The sequence below is a fragment of the Sander vitreus genome, chromosome 18 (assembly GCF_031162955.1).
Source record: "Sander vitreus isolate 19-12246 chromosome 18, sanVit1, whole genome shotgun sequence".
Taxonomy (NCBI): domain Eukaryota; kingdom Metazoa; phylum Chordata; class Actinopteri; order Perciformes; family Percidae; genus Sander; species Sander vitreus.
In genome coordinates this window covers 8983236-9001947 of record NC_135872.1, presented here as the reverse complement: position 1 = coordinate 9001947, position 18712 = coordinate 8983236, and the positions used below count along the sequence as shown (strand labels likewise).

The 18712-nt window shown below is 39.7% G+C and overlaps 1 protein-coding gene across 8 annotated transcripts in view; it reads right to left on the bottom strand.

The window, feature by feature from the left end:
* The window catches only part of ptprk (protein tyrosine phosphatase receptor type K), a 122625-nt gene extending 113691 nt beyond the window's left edge, over window positions 1–8934 (bottom strand). For all 8 annotated transcript variants that reach the window (XM_078275249.1, XM_078275254.1, XM_078275250.1 and 5 more), the window contains exon 1: window positions 8614–8934. In XM_078275249.1, the coding sequence (XP_078131375.1) occupies window positions 8614–8695 (82 nt within the window). In that variant the 5' untranslated portion in view covers window positions 8696–8934. The remainder of the gene's footprint in view (window positions 1–8613) is intronic.
* Between the last annotated feature and the right edge of the window lie 9778 nt (window positions 8935–18712).

Sequence of the window (18712 nt, the reverse complement as noted above, 5' to 3'; positions counted from 1 at the left end):
CACTGCACGTCTCACTTTATTCTACCCCAACACAGTCAACCGTCAGAAAATACAACACTTTATCCACTTCCGTTTTTCCCGTCACAATAAAAGCTCGATGTTTACTGTAACTTCCTTTTAACCTTCAACTGAGAGGTTACACAATAAAATACCTTAAATGTCACAACTTCATGTTGAATTCATATGCTCTTTTCACATCATAGGAAAGCACATCGCCAGATGAGTGACAATTTTGTTTGGCAAATTTTCGCTAACCAGTGTATGATGAAGGCATGTTGGGTGGGTGAAATTAGAAAGCTAACGTTAGCTAACAAGCAGCAGCCGCTCCGCTCCCACTATAGGGAGACTCCGAGAGAACGGCTGACAGCCCGGGAGAAACTGTCTGGTTAACACAAGTTTTTAGCTGTGGCTGTCCTTCCTTTGCCGTACCTGGGGTTGCTGCGTTTTGGCTGCTGTCTGTGTATTCTTTCGGATGTTTCATGCGCAGTTGTTTTGGCAGCGGCGATGTAGTGTGTTGTTTGGGGTCCTTGCCGCCGCAGGACAGGTCGGCATTGCGGGTTGGGCGTGTGGCTCGGCTTGGGTCGCTTTCTTTTGGCTGGGGGGGCTGCTGGGCGGCGCCTTTTCTGCTCGCAAGTTCCATTTTCACTTTCTCACAGCCTACTGCATTGAACGGTCCACCTACATTACGTCGACCAGCGTAGCGCATGCAGTGCAAGCTGGTCGGTTCGGTGGAAAACAAATTCCATGGTTCGACTGAAACCGAACCACGTCAAAAAGCCCAATATTCGGCCAAATCCAAATTCGAACCCTGGATTCGGTGCATCCCTAGTTTTTCAATATATAATAGTAACATTACAGAACCGGCAGAACTGGCTTTCTAAGGAGTTTCCATCTAAGTTGATTTTGTCCCTATAAACTAGAAATTAATGGCGATATGTGGTAAATCTAAAGCCAATCAACCAAATCAACTTACAGATGGACTAAATCGAAACATATCCTTTAAAACACTACACCTTTATTAATTTCTACCTCATCTACAAACTATCAGGTAAGAACTCACAGAGCAATAAAAGTAGTTACAAACACCTCCTGTCTCAGGGACTATTTTATACGGAGATTAGTGAGAGCAGATGTAGAACCTGCCAAAACCACTTTCAAAAACCTGTCCTGCTTAATATGAACTGGCAGTATTTCTGCCTCGCTGGGCTTTCATTAGGTTTCTATTATTTTTGTATTAAATAATTTGCCTTTTGGAGCATAGCACTCCAAATCCTGTTTGACTCTGACACACATACAAAACAAAAATGTAAAAAAGAAATCAAAGCTTATTTTTTCAGTTTTAAAGGATTAACCAGAATGTGACCTTCACTGTCGATTTTTATTTGCTTTTGATTTTTGTAAATAAAACACATAAACATCATATTTGCTTTGATTTATGTCAGAGCAAAGCCTTGTGGGATACCAAACTCCACTACACAGTGGTCTATCTGCAAGTCTCTGCAGTCTGAAATATCTGTGGTGTATATTTACTAACCTGTCACTTTCACAACAAAAAAGCAACTCCCTCATTAACATCCATCTGCTGTGAGTGTGTGTATGTGAAAGAGAGAAAGACATAGGGGGGAGGGAAGATAGAGGATATGTGTGAGAGGATGTGTGGTCATTAAAGTGGACATTTAGAAGAGAAGAAGAAGAGGTGTGGTCGGCTACTGCAGGAACAAAGTTTCTCAGAGCTCCTTTATTAAAGACCAGGCTCAACTAAACAAACAGCACCTGGAAACTTCAAACCTCCCGACAGCTGTCTAGCTACACAGACGACAGACAGAGACAGACAAACACAGCAGGGGAGACACATAGACAAATGGCATGTAGATTAACAAACAGACAGGTTGGCAGAGTCACACAAAGACAGACAACAGCAAACCAGCAGGAGCACTTTAAATATGCCATCAATTAAAATCAAGTTAGTCATTGTAGAAATTATTCCCAGGGAGCAAATAACTGTCGACAAATCTCTTATCAAGCACTGAAACTATTTCGACATTTAACATAATAGTTCCAGAGACAATCAAATAGTTCATGATATACTAAACATGTCCATACAGTCTAAATATCACTGCACATCAATACTGGCTTAATAGGGTGTTAGCAATATTTCAAAAGACGGTGTACTGGTGTGTAAATGTGAGATTGCTTATCAGGTGCATTAACAACTATAAATGAGCATTGAGTCCAAATGGTAAATAGTTAGTAAAGACACATCGGTTAAAAGATGGGATGACTTGGATGAGAAAAAAAACTAATTAGATCACAACAACGGATGTCTACACATTGAAAAGAGAACTTTTAGTGACAGTTAAGGTGAAGATGGTGGGCTAACGATGACGACACTAAAGACTACGACAAAGACGACGATGATGACTATGACAGATGAAGCTCAGCTCTTGGCTGGCCACTCGTAACTCACCCTTCTCAGCGCGCCCCATGTGAGCTGGGTCCAACCGAAGCGAAGCAGAGAATAATAAGACAGAGTTAGATTGGATAGCATGCACAAGTGTATAATCACATACACAAGAGAAAAGCTGTGTTTTTTTTTTTTAAAGATTGAACATACTGTATATCTATGGATCCACAAAGGACTATACCTTCTCAGTTGCAGGGCGGCAGCCGGCAACTAACAATTATTTTCTTTATTATGACCAAAATATAATCATTTTAACATTATGTAAAACAGGGAAAAGACGAAAATCCTTACAATTGCGGAGCTGGAACTAAAGACTGTTTGGTATTTTGCTTTAAAAATGACTTGGAGCTATTGAACATCAATACTTTTTTGGTAGTGTGTCCATAGCACCAAGTATCAAAACTGTCCAGTATCAAAAGCTAACACCAAACCTCCTCTTTTATACATACTTTTATTTACTTATTCTGAACAGACCGTTTCTGATTTAAATCATCATTTTGCCTATTTTAGATTGTATTTTGTATAGGCACAGTTATTGTGTGGCTGCTTGTGTTTGGACAACATTAGAGAAGCCTGATGTTGTCTATTATGTCTATGGCTATGAAAAAAGGTCAAAGCATGTTGTAGAAAATATCTTGCCTAAATTGCCTTGCCTTAAGTTTGATTTATAGTTGTATTTGAAGGGGTAACAGCAGCAACCAAATGCACCAACAGCTTCAGAAATCATATAAAATATATTAAAACACATACAGTAGTAATGAAAACATAACCTCCCATTTGACATAACATGCACAAATCTGTATCAAAAGTAGTGAGGACAATCTGTTGACTTGCACATGTTTCCTAACGCACACTCTCTCTCTCTCTCACACACACACACACACACGTCTCCATACATATATCATTATCACCACACACTAGACTACACAACTGGTAGTAGGGCTGCTCACATCTGTGCGAGTGTGAGGGAAAGAGAGAGTGTGTGTGTGTATGCACTGTAATGTAATTAATCAGCTGAGAGTGTTGATTACTTAATCTGTCATTAGCCAGCCATGTGTGTAAGTGTGTGTATATATATGAGTGTGTATGTGAGGCAGCAGGGTGTTTCTAGGCCCCCTTGTACTGACAGCTGTGACAAGAGCTGAACAGGGCACTGCAGAGATTGATGATACTGGACTAATACCATCATTCATCAGGGATGTGATATTTCAGGGATTGGGATTTGTTTTGGACCGCACTGCCTCCCTTCATTTGCAATGGGAGTTATACACTTTCTTGGTTCACTTCCTGCTCGCTGACTGATTTACACCCATCACGTAACTGTATTGAAAGGCTAATCTGGAACATAACAATCAGTACATTTCTATCTGCCTGTTTTATGTAAATTTTAAAATTGTGCATAAACTGCCTGAATGGAAACACCAGAAACTCATGAAGAAAAGTTGAAATCTGATTATAAGCTTGCCGGAGATGAAAATGTTGGGATATCAAAGAAGACAAGATGCAATAAAGGCTGATGGAAATAGATTTTTCTAATACACCTTGATGCTGCAGTACCTGCTTCTTCCACTCAAGGCAAATCATCCATACCATGCTGCTTCTAGTATGGATGATAAATATGGTAGCGTTTTCTGACACCTTGTAGACTAGGGCTGTGGCTAACAATTATTTCCATTATCGATTAATGTGCTCATGTAATTTTGTAATGTACCAAATGTCAAAAAGATGACGTCTGCTTAATTTAATTTATCTAATTGCTTAATTTGTCAGACCAACAGTTCAAATCCTAAAGATATTCAGTTTGCAATCGTGAAAGAACAGCAATGGAATAGCAAGTGAATGTTAAAACTCAAGTGAACTGATACAATCAATCAATTATCAAAATAGGTTGATAAGATTCAGTCTCTGTGGATCGACTAATTAATTAATCAATTATAATTTTAAGGTCTATTATAGACTACATGATTAATCAAGAAGATAATCGGCAGGTAAACAATAATGAAAATAATCATTAGTTGCAGCTCTAAATTCTATCTTAATAATGTAATCATCATAAAGATAGTTCATGGAAACGTCCAACGAATAATATTTTGTTTTTTTGAATTTTTTCCCGGAGACTATCAAGGCATACTATTAAAGTACAGTTTTTGCACAGCATGGTGATGTATGGAAACCTGAATCACAACCTGTGCCAATCATGTCCTCACTCTCCCTTATTCTTAACACTCAAACAACAGCTAGAGGCTAAGAGGTTGCAACGTCGCTGTGTGTCGCTAGTTCCATTTTCAACACAAACCCTCAAATTCATTCATACACACACACACACACACACACACACACACACACACAGTCTAATGAGGGATTTAGCTAATGAATTCTCTCAACAGATAAATTACATTTTACACACACAGGCTTGTGTGCGCACAGACTTCATCCCTAAAGGACTGAAGACATGAGCCAGTACTTTCAAAGAGATGTTTTTTTTATTTTTTTTATTTTTTTATCTATCACTGAATTGAAATCCGTGGAAACAGATTGGCTCTGGGCAAAGTGGTGTTTGATTTGAAGAGAAGACATTACGATGGACAGCGGACTGAAGCATTACTTTTAAAGAGAAAATAAATAAAACAGCCTTTGATTTGGTGCCATTTTCACATGAATCCTATATACAATGAGAGGCAAACATTTCACATGCTCATCTTTGTACCACTGTACTCCGGAGGGCTTAAAAGCATCGGCCTCCCTCCTTCTCTTTAAGTGACAGCAACACACATGAGTCGACACACATTTGCTCAACACACACACACACACACAGCCGTTTTGACAGTCTCTTGAGTGGAGGAGATGCCCACGGCCAAAAACCATTGGTTGCATTTCTTGTTTTTTCCCCCCCTCCTCCTCTCCTCTTTTCACTATCACTCTCTTTCTCTCGCCTTTCTGGGGGAAAACACACAATTCTATTTAATCTTCCAAATGGAGCTGAAAAGTAATTATAATTAAACCAACTTGGTTCTAATGTTCAAAATACTATAATAATTTACAATTATAATTAAACCATCTCAGATGTGGTGTTCAGTAGCAACGGCAGCCGTCTAATTCGTCTGGAGACACTAATGGAAAACAATTATTTCACTTCATTAAGATTAAAGACGCCTTGAATCTATGTCACAACCCGATCAGAGAGGAGACAGATTTAGAAAGTTGTCAAATTTACATAAACTCAGTTACACTCCTTCGCATTTATTACGCTGACTTTGTAAGAGATAGGCCAAAGCAAAACTGCAGCAAAACAGCATGATAAGAAGAGACAAGGGAGAGACGGATTTATATAAATGCCATAATGTATAGTTTGACTTTCTAAATGGGAAACTAGAAGATGAAGAAAGAAATGAGACACATTTAGAGAAAAATCGTCGCAAAGTGACTTTGTTCAAATGTGACGGACAGTTTTATATCCTTGCCACTGATTTTTCTTGTCCTTGTCCTTGATTTCTGAGAGGCTACTGATGCTGCACAACACAAATCTCTCCTGTAATGCTCTGCGATTCCCTTCATTCTTGGCTCCTGATCCAAAAAAAATCACCACTTTTTTCGCAGTGACAGTTCACACTGGCTGCATTAATGATCTGCCTATTAACCCTATCAGACTCATCAGTTTAACATTTTAAAAGTGCAGTCAGTGATTGAAACAACTGTGAAAATCCAGCATGTGCTGCAACTATCTTTGCACTAAATGCAAGCGCTTTGTTTTAAGTGTGATAAATGAAAAGTTGTCTTCTTAAACTCTGCAATTTGTCATCAATTAGGATTCACAGTGTATACAGAAAAGGGCATGGCGATAACATATCTATCCCTAAGAACTGGGTCCTTTCATTGCAATTAAACTGTCATTTTCCCTGCATCTGATTTACTAAAATGACTGTTAATGTTGCTTGGTTTTATCTAATATTTTTTATTCGCAAAACAACCAACTGCAAGTTCTTTTATTCAACCCCATTTCCAAACTAATGATAGCCCACCTCCCAATATCTGTAAAGCAGCATCCAGTCACTAGTATTTACTTGCTAATTAACAGCACTCGATTCCCAGAGGCCTCAAAGAAATTCCACACATTTCTTACCCAGAGGGCCAAATGGCCACAAGGGAGGGGAGGAGGAGGTAGTTACAGGGTGCAGGGCTGGAGGAGAGGGGGGGGGGCAATAAAAACGTTCACAGCTGAAGAGGTAATTAATGTGTAATTTCTATGCAAATCATTACTATTTCTGGTTATTTCCACTTAAATGGAGCTTGCTGTGACCTTTATTACAGCCATATATGGCTTTAGTATTTTGGAGGTCAGCTTTCTAACAGCTGTGAATCTCTGTCTGTGTGTGTGTGTGTGTGTGTGTGTGTGTGTGTGTGTGTGTGTGTGTGTGTGTGTGTGCGTGCGTTGGAGTTCAGAGACGAACAACTGCTGAATGCGGAAATAAAACGCACAACGGCCACGCAGACAGACACAGCAGGTACAGAGAGTTTGCCTGTGCGGACACCGAGAGCTGCAGAAAATATATACGGACTTTTTGTTTTCTCCGCGTCCGATCGGTTCTGCACTAGCAACAAGGCTATATGATAACTTCGCTATAGGACTTTTGCATTGGCATCGTCCCGGAGCGCATCAAGCAGCACTGTGCCAGTTTTTTTTTCTTCTCGGAGCGCATACGTGTTTCTGCAGACTATAGACGGACGAAAGGGGAGCAGATCGAGGCACTTTGCGATGCTGGTTACTGTTTAAATAGAAGTCCTGGAGAAAAGGTTTCAATGCATCTCGAAAAATATAAAGGAAGAGTGTTATTTCACGGACGTTTTATTTACTAAACACTGGGAATGCACACGGTTGCATGTAGTTGAACTATGACGATTTTAAGTTTAGGTGCCATCCCTCCCTTGCATATAGTCCATAAAATCACATCTAACATCATACATTTTCACAGATTTATAATTTGTAAAAAGATGAAACAGACTATAGTAACTGATCCTCTTCATCTTTTCTCTCCTTAAGTTAAATCACACGGTGCAAGGACCAAACCCATTTAATCAAACAGGCTTAGAGGCTATATTTCAAACCATTAGGTTTTATTGCATGCAGCGCGAATAAAGTTGGAGCAGAAGACGATCATTTGGTTTGCAAAGACCGAAAAGCTCACGGAGCTTGCGAGCCGAACCGACCATTGCCCCGTACAAAAGAGTCCCAGTCCTCTTTTAAGACTTGAAATGTATCACAGACTATAGAGAATTACACCGTATAAAACATTAGTAGGCTACTACGAGTGTAGAATAAGTAGTAGAATGTGAGTCCGAATTATTGCTGAATGCTTTAGATGAATCACACGATGGAAACACGATAAAGCACAATATCACTGTGATAAACAGACATAACAAAAGTCATTATTGTGACACTATATAGGTGAATGTTATAGCTATTAGGGGGTAATCTCATGATGTATTATTGTAAGGGTGATCTCCGTGCACACAGTAACTTTTTCTCCATCCATGCGCTGCTCGCGAGGCTGCACGGCTGAACGATGTTTGCCCACACTGTACAAGCTCTACACTCTGCTGAGAATACATGCTCTTAACCGGTAGGGTCAGTGTAGCCTGTTGTGCTTTCGGTCCTCAAATTAGACCATTAGTCCGAAGACACAATAAGAGCCCAAAGAGAAATATTGCAACTAAGTTGTAAACCTTTAAGATAGAGTTTACAATCCAGCTATTAGGTCAGTAGCCATTTGTGCAAGTAAGTCCGACCTAACGTTACTTGGCAAACAGTGCCTGAATTCAAACTCGACCCGACCACCTCACACAGGCTTTTAAATACGACTTGAATGCAACGTAAGAAACATTTTACATTTAAACTGACAAAAAAAAAGACAAAAAGCGTCTACACTCCGCAAATCCCCTGCATGTCTCGCATCCGAGGGTGTTTGAAAACAGCCCCAAAGCGATAAAACAGACACGACGATACATTTTCAACACGGAGGCTAACTTTTCTCCTGCACCTAAACACACACCTGTCAGCGATTCATACGCGTACACAGCTGGAGAAAAATAGTCCAAACTTTTCAAACAGAAAACACTCTAAACTGTCTATTTTTCCTGTGTTTTGTCCTTACCTGTCGGTATCTGACCGGAGACGTTACCAACTGCCGAAAAGAGAAACAGGAGTCCCAGGAATACAGGGAAAAGTGTATCCATGTTTTAAACGTGGCCGTGTGTGAGTCTGTAACAGTTTCCCCCCGCAAAAGTTTTCCCTGCGACTTTTCTCCCTTTCTTCCTCCGTCTTCTGTCTTCTTTATTTCTGTCTTTAGTTGGTTATTTTTTCCTCCTGTTGTTGTGGATTCAGCCGCTCCATTCTCTCCCGGTTTCTCTCTTTTCGCTTCCTACGGGCTCTCGCGGACACTACACTTTACTTTCACGCGGAGTGAGGGAGCGCGAGAGAGAGAGAGGCAGAGAAGGAGGGAGAGCGAGCGCAGCAGAGAAAAGTGCGTGACGTCACGAGGTAGGAGTCGACTGAAAAAAAATAAAAACCCAAATTAGAAGAATGTGTTGTAGCCTATTGTTTCCCCTTGACGAGCTTCAACAATAAAATTAGGCTTAAATGTTTATTCATCAATAATAGTGATCTACTAATTAATTGCATATAATAATATAACATTCGGAAAGAGGTCAGATGATACATGGTGAGTACTTTGTTGGTACTTTAAGTACATTTTCTGATAATACTTCTGTACTCCTACTAAAGTAACGTTTTGAATGCTGGGCTTTCACTTGTTATAGAGTTTTTATTTTTTATTTTGTTATATTGTTACTTTTACTTAAGTAAAGGATCTGAATACAATGAAGCACATTTCAATTTGTCAACTTAAAAGGTAATAGGTCAAAGGTTTTACCACTTGTTATTGCAGGTTTAAACATTAAAACATTCTTGCTAATAAACAGGGGCAGCTTTAGTTGGCTCCCTGGCAACAGTTGGTTCTGACACAAACATATTTATAATTTCTGGCGCAGTCCAGGACCCCTGTTCAGCTCTGGGCCCCCTAAACCATTCAGCCACAACCCACTCCCAAAAGCACTCCTGCTAATAAAGCGTACAGAATAGAATAGAATTGGAAAGAAAAGAATAGAGTCAACCCGTATTTTCTGTAAGTGACACTAAAAGAAACAGACACAGGGATTTCAAGGTAAAAGGCTATATTTAATCATATGACGACGTTTGTGTTTATGTTATGTATGTATGTCTGTATAAATTGAGCTTATATATACGGTACGGAAAGATTAAAAAGAGACATAAAAGAGTTCTGCAGGACAAAAATCCTACTCTTTCAAAGACACAAACTAGAGCACCAGGGCTTGGATCTGCAACGTCATCAAGATGTACAGCCAGGAGGAGCTTCTTTTTGATTTAAAGAAGACCTTGTGGACAGTTAGTGATTTAAATTACTTCAGGATTTGGTTGAAGGATGACCTTTATATCCTTGGTTTCAGCCCATAAAATGCATCACCAGAAAAGTGCATTTGGCACATTTTACACATTTCCAATTCATTTTCTGGATATACAATTAACGTATGTGGGTACTCTTACATTGTGGCTAACTTACTAGTGTTTGCACTAGTTTCTGTATGTTCCAGATAGAATTAAAAACAAATTGTTTGCCCACATTTCACCATCTGCACACAGTGGTGACAGCCGTGCGTGTCAAAGTGAGGCAGATGACATTATGACAGGCGCTTGCCAAAAAGACAAAATAGATGTTTTGATTTTGGTACACAGCTGAGCCAAAAATATGTGGTGTGGATGAAAACGTACGAGCAGGGAACCGCTGTTTATCCTCTAAGTGTGATTTGTCTCTCTTAGTGCCGTCTCGCCCACATAAAAGGTGTGAACAATATCTTCTCCCAAGTTTCTGGCTGTGAGAGACAAGAATATTCACACAGGCAAACGTTCTCTGCAGAGATATTAGCTTTATTGCTATGCTGGATTGTTGGTGTGCTTGTAATTATGGTCTTTCTCTGACTGTCCTAACAGTAAATTGAAGTGTCCTTTAAATAAACCTGGGTGCCCTGTCACCAAATATCACACTAATGCTACTATCTTGTTTCAAAATATGAATTTGCTATTGTATACCCTGCCATTATAGACAGCAGTGCATCCTCACTGTTGTGATTGCTGAAGCTGCAGGTTTCGGGTTGTTATTTGCAGTTATTTTTTACTCATACACTGCTATCACATCATACTTTGGTATGCATAGATCCAGGCAACTTTTACATTTGGAAGCTTGTGTACACTGGGCTGAAATCATCTAACCATACCTATAATTCATACTATGATTTTGCATGGGTATATACAGTGGATATGACTCGATTTACAGTCATGAATGTCTTTGTCGCCCTGTCCAAATATCTATTCAGTGCAACATATCACAGACGTGCGGAAGTCAATTTCAAAGCAGATGTTGTTACTTAGATAACATGAAAGCATTTTCTTTACTTTCTGCATTTCTTTTTCAGAAGCCTTTGTACCAAACATCGTCTTTCACTGGGTGTGTCTGGTCTGCAATGATTTGAAGATGTTTGTATCTCTCCCACCATTGCTTTTTTATCCCTCACATAGAACAAAACTATCATGTTGCGACACTTATATGGCTGCAGGTGCCAAAAGCCAGCTGAGAAAAACATGACAGGTAGTCAATCTGGTAGACAGAAAGTTAGTCCACATGGAAAAAATCCATGTGCTGGAAATGGACAGCAAGCATAAATATATCTTTTATTTGGAACCATATGGACCCCATTCTACCCTGATGCAGGTACATTGTCCCTGTGCATGCAATTTTCAGCAATCTAACCTGTCATAGATAGGTCTGGGTACCGAATTCAATCCTTTTTAGGCACCGACCGAATTTCCTCTAAAGTATCGAGTATCGAACAAATACCTCGTCCTTCAATACTAAATTTCAATACCTCAGGAGTAAATCTCATTAGTGTCAGTGGGGCCAATCAGCATGCAGCATGCTTCTACCAAGATCTAATAATGTTTGTGATTGGCAGTCTAATGTTACACGTCGTAGAGACGCAGGAAAAACTCTACGTTACGCACAGAGACGGGGCTCACGTAGTGAGAGCTGAAAAACAAATTAAAAGATTTGTGCCGTTAGCATGCTAAGCTAAAAGTATACCTGCTAAACATCAGCATGTTAGCATAGCATAGGTTCTTAGTGATGTATTCTCTAGTGATACTATACTGTACATACAGCTCTGTGTCTCTAGTGTCCCTCTGACCACTGCTTGATTGACAGCTCTGTGACTCTTACCATTGATAGCCCACTGGAGCTATTGATACTGCACTTTACTATTTTATAATGTAGAGATATTTGGTGTTGTGTATTGTTGTTGTGCGGGAGGGAGGGAGGGTTTAGTGGTCCTGTTGGTGTCTGTTGTCTGCGGTCTGTTGACTGTCTGTCTACAGTATCTGATGAGCTGTATGGTGCAAGATGAATTTCCGAAAGGATCAATAAATGTCTATCTATCTATCTCCTGTTATTTCATTCTCAACTGTTATAGCAAGACAACTTCTTCTTCCTCCACTGTCTTTTTGTCATATGCTTTATTTGAAAATAGAGATAGACATGGAGAAGCCAAGACTGACTTTATCATCTTTCTTCAGGTACTTTTGGAAAGCTGAATGAAAGGATCCGTTGATATTATTAAACAGATTATGAGATTTGTGCGAACATTAAGGTCAGAGACTTTATAAAGAAGCCAAACATCTGTGAAAATTTGTCATAGAAATTAATTAATTAAAGGTCAAATATTGAGTGGTAATACAACATTCAATCGTCCAAGGAAATAAAAACGTAGTATTGTCTCTGATCTTGACTACTAAAAAAAAGAAAAACAAAGAGGAGGACCAAGCAAAATTCCAGGTCATCTCTTTTGATTTTGGCTTCAACAGTCTGAATAGAAACATTAATTTAATTTAGAAATATTAATATATTATTATTAAATATAAAAAAATTTTTTTTGTAAAGGTGCAACCTTCACTCTGTGAATATGATGTTCTTCTAATGCAAACAAATCTTTCAATAATTGAATCACCACATAAAAAACTGATTGAATGAAATGTTATAAAGAGAACTTGACACTGGATGTTTCTGGGATTCTGCCCTCAGATTTGACAACTATGAAGTTAATTTGTCAAAACAGAAAAAAATGTGACCAGAGGATCTGACAAAATCTAGAAAGCACAAAGGGGCTTCAACAAATGAATAATGAACGCCCTTGATTAGAGCAAAGAGCAGGACATACCGAACAAACCAATAAATAGCTAAAGAAAATGGAGATATAACTAGTTTCATTTAAGTGTTAATGATGGTTGAATGGCTGAACATGTCAAAACAACAAGATCAATGACTATGGCAATGAATTTAAATAACTGGAAATTAAAGCGTAATTAATATTTTTTTCCCCCCCTGTAAATTCAACATTGACATAGTATTATCTTAAAATGAACTTGTTTTGGTTACATGTTCAGTTGCTTATTTACACATTTAAGAGACAGAGCAATATGGGCAAGAGGAACTCGGAAGCCGAAGCAGGGAATGACGTCACGCCCGAGTTGAATGCGTTCCATTTACAAGTCAGATTTTCATTGTTTTCATTAGCCCTTGCTGATAACACACCGGGCGCATGTCTCTCTCTCTCTCTCACTCTCTCTCTCTGATAGAAAGAGACAGAATGAGTGAGGAAAACTGTGGCCTGTATTGTAGCCTACGTGTGTGTGTGTGTGTGTGTGTGTGTGTGTGTGTGTGTGTGTGTGTGTGTGTGTGTGTCTGTCACTCTCTCGGTCCGTCCGTCGGTCTCTCCCTCCGTGTGCCTGATCGCGTCTCGCTGTGATAAGTCAAGACAGACAAAATAACCATTAACCTATGTGTTTTATTTTTTGAAATGTTTTATTTTTGTAAAGCATCTGGCTGCACTGTGTTCTTCCTGTATGTGATTACCTGCCTGGCTTGACACATACGATCGTGTCTCACACAAGAAATAGAGATGACACCGAAACGATCAATGCAGCGTGCCGGCCGAAGCGGACGCTACACACCCTGTATGAACGGACAGATTGGATAACATGGGCGCCGAAATAAAAATAGCTGCGCTACGCAGCTATACACGACGCTTACACGCCCAGTGTGTTTTCACTGTTAACGCTGTTTTTTTGTGCATACAAACAGCGAAGCAACATATCCACAGATAGAAGTTGGACAGGACTGTGTGCACGACTGATTTAGTGAGACACAAATAAGACAGAAGTGCTAACAACTGTATGTTACTACAGCTTTCACTACTGTTGATGCACGGGGAATCCATGTTGGATTTTCAGTTTGGGGTACTCAGTAGTTGTCCGAATTTCGAGTTCGGACATCCGAGGTCAATGGGTGTGTTTCCGACTTTGACCTCGGAAAATCTGACTTCCGAGTACAAATGGAACGCACTATTAGCTCTGTTTTTGGTCTCTACCAACACCTGAGGGAAATATGTGTCTCTTTATCGTTGATGAGAGAACTAAACTCATAAAGTTGTGGGCGGGGAAACCAAAGCAATGAGCTGAACAATACGCAGTCATTTGATCCATTGTTTATCGATTCGTGCAGCTTTATATAAAGGTGGAGGTACATTAAATGACAAGTGTGTGTGTGTGTGTGTGTGTGTGTGTGTGTGTGTGTGTGTGTGTGGGGGGGGGGGGAGTTGTATCGTATGTATGTATGTATGTATGTATTGGTGAGTTTGAATTAGCGAGAATTAATGTGTATGACTGAGGGCTGAAATTCACCCCAGGCAACACACTGGACCTAAAATTATTTTTGGAAAAGGACACAGTGCCCTTGTTTTAGTAGCATGCTGCTTTATGAGGTGAGGCCCGCACTCTTTAATGATGAAAAAGATGTGACGTGAAAAAATACACTGATGAACGCATTCAAAGAAGCTTTAAAAAAAATCTCTCCCTTCCCTACCATCTGTACATATGTGACAGAAAAAGGCAGGTAGGTTTACCACTGATTATCCATTGTCAGTCATATCTAAACAATGTTTGGGGAAAGCACAGCATAAGAATAAAATAAAAAGAGAAAAAATAACGAGGAAAAAAAAGTGTAAAGTGAATATGTAGACATGTTTGAAGGCCAAAAGCCTAAAAAGCATTGCAAATACAGGAAATGAGGAATACAACCAGAATACCAAAGCGGAAAGTAAAAAATAAAGACAGAACAATGCTGCAAATACCTTATGGTCAAAAAGAATAATAAATAGAAATAAAGAAAAAGTCTATTGAGCAGGCATGAAGAAAAAGTCACGTGCCAGTGCACCTTTGGAAAAACACTGATGGAATATTCAACATTCATTCTCAGACTCAATTAAGGGATTTTGCTTTTCAGAGAGCAGAAAGGTATTTATTACATTAACAGATATTTCAGCACATCCACATCAAAACCACATGTTGGGCAACAAGATTGAACCTGATTGCTCAGTCCAATGACCAAAAGCTCTACGTTTGTTGAGGCAAGTCTAAAGCGTGATTTATGCTGAAGTGTAAAATGTACACCATGGCATTCTGGTTCTCCTCCTCCATAAACAACATGAAATCAAGGAGAGGGTAAACTTTTCCTGCTACAGATTCCCCACATTAGTTGTTTTTTTTATTGTTTCAACATCTTATAGTCCAAACTTAAAACTTAATTGCCTTTACTTTCAAGTCTCAAGTGAGTCAAGCTTCATAGCAGTCAGATCCAAGTCTCAAGTTTTTAAATTTCGTGACCTGTGTCTGACTCTGGTCCAAGTTGAAGTCTAACTAAGTCTGTGGCTCTGGAAATATCAACAGTTATGAACCAGGTTGTATTATTTATTCAACCGGTTTCAATGTTTTTTTTTTTCTAACTCTTCTCAGTGATAAAATATTCTGGAACGAGGAGAGAAGAGGAGAGGAGAGGACTGGTGCTTTTTGTAGACAGAGTTGGCAAAGCTCCACATTAACACACATACACAGAGTTACTGTAAACCATTTGGGGTCTGTGTGCTGGAGATATGCATGTTCGTGTTCAGTCTCAAGGTTGCTGCTATGGTAGGAAAGTGCTGTGGGTGTGAGTGTGTGTTTATATTCAAAATAAAATATTTGGCAGATAGGGAGAGAAAGTTTGTGTGCATACTCAGGTCTGAGGTATGCAACCTGGTGCGGGAGTGCGCACACACACACACACACACACACACACACACACACACACACACACACACACACACACACACACACACACACACACACACACACACACACACACACACACACACACACATACTTGCTTAGAAACATACTTGAAGCCGGTTTTTCAGCTCATCCTTCAACACAGTGTAACAGTGGGTATTGTGCTCGCAGGTGTGGACAGATTACAGAGTTGATCAGCAAGTAGCTGAAGGAAACATGTGTCTGAAGGCAGCCTGACCTGACACTCGGCCAAGAAAAGGTTCAGATGAAGCCACCAGTTATAAAAAAAAAAACACACTTTTGTGTAAGGAATACCATCTTGCTCTGTCTGCCAACAAAAAAGAAAAGCTCACCTTGTGTAGCTTTAATGCTATTCCTGAACTGCATCTCATCAGCTGAGCTCATGTGTGTTAACAAAAAAACCTTCCTAAAATGAAACCACATTTAAACGCATGTAAGCTGTGTACCATAAACCTGCTTTGGCCTTGCACATTTGGTTTGCTTGCATTACACTGGTGATACATGAAGCCGGAAAAATGATTTATTTCCTAGCAAGCGTGATATCTTATAACTGGAGATGATGAGACACTGCAGTTTGACCAATAAGCCTGTTGCTCATTTGCTTCCAAATTGATATCCTGTGCCTCTCTGCCAATGTATGTGCATGCCTACAGAAGCCATGTGACAAAAGACATGGCCAAGAATGTTAAATTTAACCCAGAACACAAAGTCTCTGTGACATTGTTGTTGAACATGTTGAAAACGTTCTTGTCTCCTTTGTTGTTGTTTTTACCACATTGTGTGTTGTAGTGCAAATTGTTCAAATGTCTTAATCACAGCTTTTAATGACTTGGCCACTTCATATTATTCCCATCCATGCACCATCCACTGAGCAACGAGGGGAAAGGGTTAGTCCACACTTCGACTGTAGCGATTATTTCTCACAGTGTTTACAGATTGAGCCAAGGAAGACACAGTTGGCTGTGTTTTTGTCCAGTGCCTGGCTTTACTAAAAGCTGTGAACCTGATTTAAAGTGATTATCTGCAAGATCAGTGCTCGGTTTTGTTGCATTTTGGCGCAGCTAAAGAGGATTTTACAGGTTAAGACCAGCAGATACAGGAAATTAAAGCATCTATAATCTGGCTACAAGTTGATGTAAAACAATGGGCGATAGAAAGTGACAAAACCTGCACTGAATGACATCCTAATGTAAGAGATTATTACTTAAGAGGAGTGAAGTAGCTGTTGAATGGAGCTTTGAAGCTTTGTGTGAGTGTGTGTGTGTGTGTGTGTGTGTGTGTGTGTGTGTGTGTGTGTGTGTGTGTGTGTGTGTGTGTGTGTGTGTGTGTGTGTGTGTGTGTTGCTGGTCCAGCTTGGCCTATAAGTCTGGCACTGCCCACTTGTCTGTTCTGCTGTTACCATGACAATGCCCGCCATGCCAGGCCAACACCATGTGGTTGCTATGGTAATGTTCCCTTTTTTTGGCGGATGCCGGTGAACCAGGTGTATCTGCCAGCTGGTATCGACAGGTTGATGGTGGGAGTGAGTGTGTGTGTGAGCGTTGTGTCTGTTTTAGAGCAGATAAACCAAAAACATTGAGCCTGCAGGAGTCAGAATTAAGCAGAAAAGAATATAGCAGAGCGCTGTGTTTTTATTTATTCCCAAAAGCAGATATTTAGAAGCATCAATTCACCATTTCTGAAACTCATGGGTAGACCATCGCCTGTAGTTCTTGCGAAAGCCGCATTGGCTCTAGTTGGCTTGAATCAGCTTCTGCTCTACCAGTTATGAATTTTCAAGCAGTGACAGAGGGACTCAGTGAAAGTGACCTCAGTGGTTGTTCAGTATTTATCAGAACGGTTTTTAGTGAAGTTTTGTAAGTTTGTATTTGAAACAGGACAAAATTTGCAGCGCCTGAAAAAACGATTGGCACGGTTTGTTTAGGTTTCTTTGTTTTCTTTTGCAGGGAGTTTTACACAAGTACAGATACACCTACAAGTAAAAATAGTTCACATTGTTTTCCTCACGTGCGGGCAGAACATACATGCATATCACACCATAGGGTTTTCGCAGAACTAAATTAAAATTGTTTCATTCTACCCGAATTTTTACATTAAAGGTGCCCCGTTGAGTTTTCTTGTTGTTATTTTACATTCAGTGTTACTCAGCAAAATGCATAAAATCTTTTAAATTCTGCATTGTTTACATTAATGTTTCCTTGCTTGCTGTCTACTGCAGCGCTACTAGTGGTCGAAAACTCCACCTGTACTCACTCAAAAATTGAGGTACGAGACAAGAACATTTCTGTATTTACAGTACTTACTCTTGTTTGAGTGTGTAATAACTACAAATCTGGTACTGGTACAATACTACAGCGAAGGAGCATTTAAGTAACTTGCGTCACTTGTCTTGGACAGCTTGGCAGCAACTTTTAAACCAGGGTTGTTGATGGGAATTGGGTGTGTGTATTTGTAAGAGAGTATCAGATGCCAGAGTCAACATATAAAACTGGCTGCATTATTGAAATAATTGTACTGTTAAATTAGCCAATGACTGCTGCACTGTAATGTTAAGAAACAGACCTTTTCTTACTTCTTACTTCTTACATGTCACATCAACTGAATGCGTTTGTGCACTTGTGTGCACCTGAGATAGGTTCTAGATCCCTGGTGATTCTTAGTGGGTGTGGATGCTGGATGGATGGAGTGTAGTTTGGCATCAATGTCATAACTGGACAGACATTCTCTGAGTTGGAATCTCCCTCTGGCGAATTGAATTGATTAAATGTGGAAGCAGAAAATCACATCTATGTCCCAATTCCATAACATGCTAACATACAGTATATACTGATTGTCATAATAAATATATTTTGTGTAGCAGTTGGTATACAAGAAATCAATGTACCTTACCATTTTGACCCAACAAGAAATTATGCTGGACATCAACCAAACTGTGACCTTAAACA